This window comes from Leuresthes tenuis, unplaced genomic scaffold (assembly GCF_036924035.1).
Source record: "Leuresthes tenuis unplaced genomic scaffold, fLeuTen1.0.hap1 SCAF_8, whole genome shotgun sequence".
In the NCBI taxonomy this organism is placed as follows: Eukaryota; Metazoa; Chordata; class Actinopteri; order Atheriniformes; family Atherinopsidae; genus Leuresthes; species Leuresthes tenuis.
Window position 1 is genome coordinate 25,048,582 of NW_027325362.1, and position 9,649 is coordinate 25,058,230.

At 42.6% G+C, this 9,649-nt stretch overlaps 1 protein-coding gene across 1 annotated transcript; it reads left to right on the top strand.

Moving 5' to 3' along the window:
• Positions 1 to 1,507: 1,507 nt before the first annotated feature.
• On the top strand, positions 1,508 to 2,920 carry LOC140312515 (E3 SUMO-protein ligase ZBED1-like). The gene is made up of 2 exons (XM_072390309.1): positions 1,508 to 2,611; positions 2,767 to 2,920. Exons 1-2 carry the CDS (start codon positions 1,758 to 1,760, stop codon positions 2,918 to 2,920), a joined length of 1,008 nt encoding a protein of 335 aa, XP_072246410.1. The 5' UTR covers positions 1,508 to 1,757.
• Positions 2,921 to 9,649: the final 6,729 nt, after the last annotated feature.

Genomic DNA, 9,649 nt, shown 5'->3' on the forward strand with positions numbered 1-9,649 from the left:
CCGACCATGGTTTGTAAAAAACGGGTAAGAAAAGGTGCGAATGCCCGACAATGTATGATCAAAAGAGGGAGCGGAGTTGTTCGGCTACAAGAAGGTGTGAAAGTCCACCCATGGTTTGTAAAAAGCTGCTAAGAAAAGGTTCTAATGCCCGAATATATACCATCAAAAGCGGAAGCGGAGGTGTTCGGCTACAAGAAGGTGTGAACGTCCGACCAAAGTTTGTAAAAAGCAGTTAAGAAAAGGTTCGAATATCCAACAAAACATAATCAAAAGCGGGAGAAGAGCTGTTCGACTGCAAGTAGGTGTGAATGTCCAGCCATAATTACTCACAAACGGGTAAGAAAAGGTAGTATTGCCAGACCATACATGATCAAAACAGGGAGCGGAGGTGGTTCAGCTGCAAGGTGTGAATGTCTGACTATAGTTTGTAAAAAGCGGGTAAGATAAGGTGCGAATGCCCGACAATGTATGATCAAAAGAGGGAGCAGAGGTTTTCGGCTGCAAGAAGGTTTGAATGTCCGACCATAGTTTGTAAAAAGCGGGTAAGAAAAGGTTCAAATGCCTGACTATACACCATCAAAAGCGGGAGCGGAGATGTTCCGCTGTAAGACGGTGTGAATGTCTGACCATAGTTGGTAAAAAGCGGGTAAGAAAAGGTTAAAATACCCGATTGTACACAATCAATAGGAATGAATTTTATAGCAAAATCCGAAATCATGCATAACTCCGCAAAAGGAACGTATTGCTCAACCAAAGGGATGCTTCTTTCTCATTCAGGGTAATATGAGGAATTTTATGCTTGATACATTTTAGACATGGATAACTATGAAGGACAAAGCAATTTTAACTTGGTTTGAGCAAAGCAATTCATTTTATAGGAAAATCCGAAATCGTGCAGGACTCATGAAAGTAAGCTTATTCTCGGATTCCTGATCCTCCAGTGTTGCTTTTTCTTCTACTGCAAAATACAATGTTGTTCTTTGTTGAAGTCGATCTAGACATTGATAAATATGAAGGACAAAGCAGTTTTAACTTGGTTTGAGTGAAGGAATTCATTTTATACATAAAATCCCAAATCATGCAGAACGTATGAAAATAAGCTTATTCTCGGATTACTGATCCTTCAGTGTTGCTCTTTCTTCTACTGCAAAATCCAGTGTTGTTCTTTGTTGAAGTCAATCTAGACATTGATAAATATGAAGGACAAAGCAGTTTTAACCAGGGTTGTCAAATTATCGCGTTAATGGAGATTAATTAATTACAGGGATTTTTAGTGCGTTATATTTTTTAATCGCGTTAATCTAATTTTTAATCTCTAACTTTGCTGTTTCTGAATGCCAGTTGCCTTTTTTTAAAATCCGTTTTTATACGTTGGGCTTCTTGTACTTGGGTTGGAAATCAATGGTCTGTCACACCCTGAAGTGGACATTGATTGGCTGTCATTGTGTTTGGGATGGTTTGGGATAAGCTGATAGGCTCCCACTGTAGTTGGGCAAGGTGAGGAGCATGTAAGAGTTGTCGGTCCAATGAATGGAAAATTTACATTTCACAAACGCCTCGACGGCACCATTGATAAAGGTAGAGTGATCTGCGTTCTTTGTAAGAAGGAGTTTGCTTACCACTGAAGTAGCTCAAGTTTAGCCTACCACATCAACGCAAAGCACCCAGTCGCGAGTGCAGCCACAGCTAACGTTAGCAATTTAGCGATCTATAGCAAAGCTCTTCGCCAAACTAAACTCGAGGAGAACATCCCGCGTATGAGCAAGTCTGCGACCGACAGGCTGACGAATGTTCTTGCCAAGTGGATAGCGATGAACTGCAGGCCGATAAACATAGTGGAAGACGAGGGGTTAACAGAGGTGTTGCAAACTGCGTCCAATGACCCATCATACAAGCCACCGTGCAGGACTACAGTGACGACCAAAATCAGCAAGATGTACGACGGCGAAAAGAAAAACAAACTTGAGATTTTGGTGGAGGATTTGCCCAACTTTGTTGCTATAACCGGAGATCACTGGAGCTCAGCTGGCAACCACAGCTATTTGGGGGTGACCGGACACTTTATTGATGGTGAGTGGAACCTCAACTCGTTTGCGCTGACCGTCATGAAAACAGAAACCAGGCACTTTGCTGATAAATGCGCCGAACAGTTCCTCAATGTGGCAAATGACTGGGGAATTGGAAATAAGATATCCACCATCGATACAGATAGCGCAGCAAACATGCTGGCTGCTATGAGAGCCCTTCCATATGAGCACATCGCCTGCAATGCTCACATTCTCCAGAGGACCATCACAGTCTGCCTCGATGGCAGTGGGTTTGCTGGTGTACTAGCAAAGTGCCGCAAGATTGTTGGCCATTTCAAACAAAGCCCTGCAAGTACCACAGAACTTAACCAGCAACAAGTTGCACTTGGAAAAAAAAGCGAGCAACTTATACAAGATGTACCAACCAGGTGGAATTCGACACTCGCAATGGTCTCACGCCTCCTATGCAACCGAGAGGCTGTCCAGGCTACGTTGGACCAACAGAACAACCACAGATGGGTCATGCTAACCGAAGCTGAGTGGGGGAAACTGCAGAGGCTGGAGGTCCTGCTTGAACCATGCAGGTAAGCCCAAATAAACACCTGTCCATTTTAATGAAATAAACTACACATGTGTCATCCAAAAATGAATGAACATTAGGTAGTACTTCTCGGGGCAATTAAATTGGAAATTTAAATGTCCAGCGATGTTTATTTTTCAAACTTATCCACCTCTACAGGTATGTGACTGAGCTGCTGGGTGGTGAGGCCTACGTCTCTTGCTCTGTAGTGCTGCCTGCTTTTCGCCATCTGGACCGTGTCATGGACATCACTGATGATGATCCAGCCTATGTGGTGAAGTTCAGAGGAACTTGGAAGCACGGCAAGCTGTAGTCAATGAGACGTGGTTCAAGGTGGCCACAGCACTGGATCCACGTTTCAAGGATTTGAAATGTCTTCCAAGAGAAAAGAGGGAACAAGTAAAGACTATAAGGATAAGCTGGACTATTGAGTCCAATTTTATCAAATCAAGCTTTATTTATATAGCACTTTTTACATATAGGAAATGCAACACAAAGTGCTGCACAAAATAAAATAAATCTACCTGTCCATCTATGTATTCATTCATTCATTCATTCAGGTGTGGACCAGTCTGGAAAACATGCTCCAAGCAGCAGAGCCTAGAAGAGCAGCTACTCTCCAGCCCTCCACAGAGGATGATCAACCAGCTCAGAAGAAGAGGAGAAGCGCTCTTCTGCTGGGGTCTGACTCAGAAGAAGATGGAATGGAGTCCGGAGAGCTGCAGCGCTACAGAGCAGAGCCCAGCATCAGTATTGATGACTGTCCCCTGCAGTGGTGGTATGCTCACTCAGGAGCCTATGAAAAGCTGTCAGTCGTGGCACGCAAGTACCTGGCCTCCCCGGCAACCTCCGTACCTTGTGAGAGACTGTTTAGTCTCGCAGGCCACATAGTACAAAAGAAAAGGGCAGCCTTGCTCCCAGAAAATGTGACCAAGCTGGTCTGTCTCAGCGACTGGCTGAAGAAGAAGAAATAAGAAGCATGAGGTCAGCATAGCTGCCATGTCATCTGTACCCCATTAGAAGTGATTGCTTGATGTTATTTCAGCACTTTATTTTGTGATGATGAACAATGTTATTTTTGATGTGCTAACAGCACTGTGATTGCTGGTTCTGTTTTATTTATTTTATATTATCTGAAGCAGAGGAAAAGCAACAAGTTCAGTGTCCAGTACTTCTATTGATCTGAAAAGTGTTGTTACTGTTTTTTGATGTGTTAACTTACAGCACTTTATATGGATCTGATGTTTTATTTAATTTTTATTTTCTAATTATTTGGAGATTGAAAAAAGGTTGAAACTAAAGGTTGCAGGCAGTGCTTGGGACTAGTCTCAAATACAGTGGAATGTAAATGACTCGTACAGCATCTGTTCAAATCTGTTAAAAACAATAAATTACTTCATAAAGCTGCTTTTTTGTTATTTATCAATCTTTTGATTTGCCGCAATAATGTAATGATTTTAAATGGAAATACCTCAAGTTGAAGGCTTTTTTCAGCATTTCTATTAGGTGAGATTAAAATAGATTAATTAGATCAATTAATTACAGATCATAATTAATTAATCTCAAATTTTTTTTAATCTCTTGACAGCACTAGTTTTAACATAGTTTGAGTGAAGGCATTCATTTATAGAAAAATCAATAATCGTGCAGAACTCATGAAAATAAGCTTATTCTCGGATTCCTAAAACTTTTGATTTGCTCTTTCTTTACTGCAAAGTAAAATGTTGTTCTTTGTTGAAGTCGATCTAGACATTGATAAATATGAAGGACAAAGCAGTTTTCACTTGGTTTGAGTGAAGGATTTGCAGCTGAAAACCTCCCGCTCCCGCTTTTGATTGTGTATAGTCGGGCTTTCGAGCCTTTTCTTACCCGGTTTTTAGAAATTATGGTTGGACATTCAGACCTTGCAGCCGAAGACCTCCACTCCCTCTTTTGATCATACATTGTCGGGCATTCGCACCTTGTCTTACCCGCTTTTTACAAACTATAGTCAGACATTCACACCTTGCAGCTGAACCACCTCAGCTCCCTGTTTTGATCATGTATGGTCTGGCAATACTACCTTTCCTTACCCGTTTGTGAGTAATTATGGCTGGACATTCACACCTACTTGCAGTCGAACAGCTCTGCTCCCGCGTTTGATGGTATATATTCGGGCATTCGAACCTTTTCTTAACTGCTTTTTGCAAACTTTGGTCGGACGTTCACACCTTCTTGCAGCCGAACACCTCCGCTTCCGCTTTTGATGGTATATAGTCAGGCATTTGAACCTTTTCTTACCCGCTTTTTACAAACTATGGTCGGACATTCAAACCTTCTTGTAGCCGAAAACCTCTGCACCTTTTCTTAGCAGCTTTTTACAAACCATGGCTGAACTTTCACACCTTCTTGTAGCCGAAAACCTCCGCTCCCTCTTTTGATCATACATTGTCGGGCATTCGCACCTTTTCTTACCCGTTTTTTACAAACCATGGTCGGACTGTCACACATTCTTGTAGCCAAACACATCCGCTCCCGCTATTGATTGTGTACAGTCGGGTATTTTAACCTTTTCTTACCCGTTTTTTACCAACTATGGTCGGACATTCACACCTTCTTACAGCGGAACACCTCCGCTCCCTCTTTTGATGGTGTATGTTTGGGCATTCGAACCTTTTCTTACCCGCTTTTTACAAACTATGCTCGGACATTCAAACCTTCTTGTAGCCGAACACATCCACTCCTGCTTTTGATGATGTATGGTTGGGCATTCAAACCTACTTGTTGCCCACTTTTCATTAATTTTGGGTGGACATTCACACCTTGTCACAGCCAAACACCTCCGCTCCCTGTTTTGATCATGTATGGTTGGACATTCGCACCTTTTCTCACCCGCTTTTTGCCAACTATGGTCGGCTGTTCACAGCTTCCTCTCCACCATACTTGTATGGTGGGATATTCACACCCACTTGCATCCGAAGACCTTTTGTTGATATTTAGTTGGTCATTCGCAGCTTACCCGCTTTTGGCAAACTATGGCCTTCATGCAGCCAAACACCTTTGATCTCGCTTTTGATGATGTAAGGTTGGGCATTCAGACCTTGCATCACCTGCTTTTCACCAAATATAGTAGGACATTCACACCTTCTTGCAGCCGAACACTTCCGCTCCACCTTTTAGTGTTCTATCACACCTTTTTTTTCACCGCATTTTATAGATTATTTTTGGAAATTCTAAACCACTCTCATCCGAAGACCTCTCCTCCCGCTTTTGTTAATATATTTGAACTTTAGTCGGACATTCACACCTTCTTGCAGCTGAACCACCTCCGCTCCCTGTTTTGATCATGTATGGTCTGGCAATACTACCTTTTCTTACCCGTTTGTTAGTAATTATGGCTGGACATTCACACCTACTTGCAGCCGAACACCACCTCTCCCGCTTTTGATGATGTATGGACCGGCATTCTTACCTTTTCTAACACATTTTTCAGCAATTATGGTCGGAGATTCACACTTACTCACAGCCGAACAACTCCGCTCCCGCATTTGATGGTGTATAGTCGGGCATTCTCACCCTTTCTCATCAGCTTTTTGCAAATTATGATCTTACATTCACACCTGCTTTTGATAATGTATGGTTGGGCATTCGCACCTTTTCTTACCCATTTTTCAGTAATTATGGGTGGACATTCACACCTTCTTGCAGCTGAACACCTCCTCTCCCGCTATTGATTGTGTACAGTCGGGTATTTTAACCTTTTCTTACCCGCTTTTTACCAAATATGTTCGGACATTCACACCGTCTTACAGCGGAACACCTCTGCTCCCGCTTTTGATGGTGTATAGTCAGGCGCTTGAACCTTTTCTTACCCGCTTTTTACAAACTATGGTCGGACATTCAAACCTTCTTGTAGCCGAAAACCTCCGCTCCCTCTTTTGATTATACATTGTTGGGCATTCGCACCTTATTTACAAACTATAGTCAGACATTCACACCTTGCAGCTGAGCCACCTCAGCTCCCTGTTTTGATAGTGTATGTTCGGGCATTCGAACCTATTCTTACCCCCTTTTTACAAACTATGCTCGGAGATTCACACCTACTCACAGCAGAACAACTCCGCTCCCGCATTTGATGATGTCTTGTCCGGCATTCTAGTCTCTTCTAACACATTTTTCAGCAATTATGGTCGGACATTCACACCTACTCACAGCCGAACACTTCCGCTCCCGCATTTGATGGTGTATAGCCGGGCATTCTCACCCTTTCTCATCAGCTTTTTGCAAATTATGATCTGACATTCACACCTACTTGCAGTCGAACAGCTCTGCTCTCGCTTTTGATTATGTTTGGTTGGATATTCGAACCTTTTCTTAACTGCTTTTTACAAACTTTGGTCGGACGTTCACACCTTCTTGCAGCCGAACACATCCACTTCCACTTTTGATGGTATATATTCGGGCATTCGAACCTTTTCTTACCCACTTTTTACAAACCGTGGTCGGACTTTCACACCTTCTTGTAGCCAAACAACTCCGCTCCCGCTATTGATTGTGTACAGTCGGGTATTTTAACCTTTTCTTACCCGCTTTTTACCAACTATAGTCGGACGTTCACACCTTCTTACAGCGGAACACCTCCGCTCCCTCTTTTGATGGTCTATGTTCGGGCATTCGAACCTTTTCTTACCCGCTTTTTACAAACTGTGGTCGGACATTCAAACCTTCTTGTAGCCGAACACATCCACTCCTGCTTTTGATGATGTATGGTTGGGCATTTTCACCTTTTCTTACCCATTTTTCAGTAATTATGGGTGGACATTCACACCTTCTTGCAGTTGAACACTCTCCCGCTATTGATTGTGTACAGTCGGGTATTTTAACCTTTTCTTACCCGCTTTTTACCAAATATGGTCGGACATTCACACCGTCTTACAGCGGAACACCTCTGCTCCCGCTTTTGATGGTGTATAGTCAGGCATTTGAACCTTTTCTTACCCGCTTTTTACAAACTATGGTCGGACATTCAAACCTTCTTGTAGCCGAAAACCTCCGCTCCCTCTTTTGATTATACATTGTTGGGCATTCGCACCTTATTTACAAACTATAGTCAGACATTCACACCTTGCAGCTGAGCCACCTCAGCTCCCTGTTTTGGTAGTGTATGTTCGGGCATTCGAACCTATTCTTACCCCCTTTTTACAAACTATGCTCGGAGATTCACACCTACTCACAGCCGAACAACTCCGCTCCCGCATTTGATGATGTCTTGGCCGGCATTCTAGTCTCTTCTAACACATTTTTCAGCAATTATGGTTGGACATTCACACCTACTCACAGCCGAACACTTCCGCTCCCGCATTTGATGGTGTATAGCCGGGCATTCTCACCCTTTCTCATCAGCTTTTTACAAATTATGATCTGACATTCACACCTACTTGCAGTCGAACTTTCACACCTTCTTGTAGCCGAACACCTCCGCTCCCGCTTTTGATGGTGTATAGTCAGGCATTTGAACCTTTTCTTACCCGCTTTTTACAAACTATGGTCGGACATTCAAACCTTCTTGTAGCCAAAAACCTCCGCTCCCTCTTTTGATCATACATTGTCGGGCATTCGCACCTTATCTTACCCGCTTTTTACAAACTATAGTCAGACATTCACACCTTGCAGCTGAACCACCTCCGCTCCCTGTTTTGATCATGTATGGTCTGGCAATACTACCTTTTCTTACCCGTTTGTTAGTAATTAATCCCAAAATTAATAAAACAGTCAGGAAATATTAGATATTTAGGCATAAACATTTCCTCCAGGCTCTCAGAGCTAACAAAGCTAAATTATGTGCAATTATTAAAGACAGTAGAGGACGATCTCTCGTTGGAAGTCCTTACCTATATCACTTATGGGGAGAGTTACATCCATTAAAATGATGATACTACCAAAAGTTAACTATTTGTTCTCAATGATCTGGTTTAAGTCACTAGATTCATGCATCTCCAAATTTCTGTGGAAAAACAAACCACCACGTCTTAGTTTAAAAACCCTACAGAAGACCAAGGACAGTGGTGGATTAGATTTACCTCATTTTCAGCACTATTCCTTAGACAATAGGTTACAATATATATCAAAATGGTTTAAACCTTGTTGTTGTCACAGTTCCCAGAGACGTTGTAATCGTTGAGGATTCTATATTCACCCCCTCATTAGAGGCACGTAATGCAGATTGATGACACTGAATCTTCTTCTCTGTTCATTGCTGGCATCATTCCCAGCATCGTAAGTGTTCGTGGCATTGTTAGCCTCTTCTTCTGGATCTTGATATCGAGAATCCTTTTGTATTTCTGGTTTGTCAGTCCTCTGTCTTCGTTCACCGGAGTCTTTGTCTTTTTGTCCTTGAGTTTGGTGATTTTTTCTTCTTTTGATGCCTTGACACAATGTGACAGGTGATACCACGTGGGAGATCCTGTAACTTGGATTGCTGTCCCTGTGCTGCGAAATGGCTGTGCTGCTCAAATGGTCTCTCCTTCATCATGGTTACATGCTGCCATTCCGACATCTCGCCATTCCGACATGGGTCTCCAATTGTCGGAATGGCGACACTTAATTTTTTATCAAACGTCCCACCATTCCGACACTTTTTTCCTCCTATGGTCGGAATGGCGGTATGTTTTTTGTTTTTTTTAACATACCGCCATTCCGACAGTTCCTTTTAATAGCCTATTTTTTACCCAAAACATTTTGCACTAATGATATGCCGGCGCAAATACGCCCTAAAGTTTGGCGCACAAGCTTTGCACATGCAGAGGCCACAGCCTCGCAAACAAACTTTAATAATCTATTATCAAAATCCCCTGAATTTCAAATACAAAAATACAGATATTAATGTAACTCTGGCGAGACTGAAACTGATTAAGCAGAAATACAGTGTCAGTGAGCTGTCACAGCAGCCAGCTGGAGCGGAGCTCTCCACAGAGCCCATGCGTCTTTTGCACGCTGTCATCATATGCAAAAGTAATAATTGCAATTACAGATATCACGGCTACTGCACAGGACACAGTTGAGA

What these genes read in the sequence shown, in the direction of transcription:
- LOC140312515 (XM_072390309.1), top strand. Translation starts at nt 1,758, where the DNA reads ATGAGCAAGTCTGCGACCGACAGGCTGACGAATGTTCTTGCCAAGTGG. An exon ending in GTCCTGCTTGAACCATGCAG is followed by an intron (nt 2,612 to 2,766) that starts GTAAGCCCAAAT and finishes CCACCTCTACAG; the next exon opens with GTATGTGACTGAGCTGCTGG.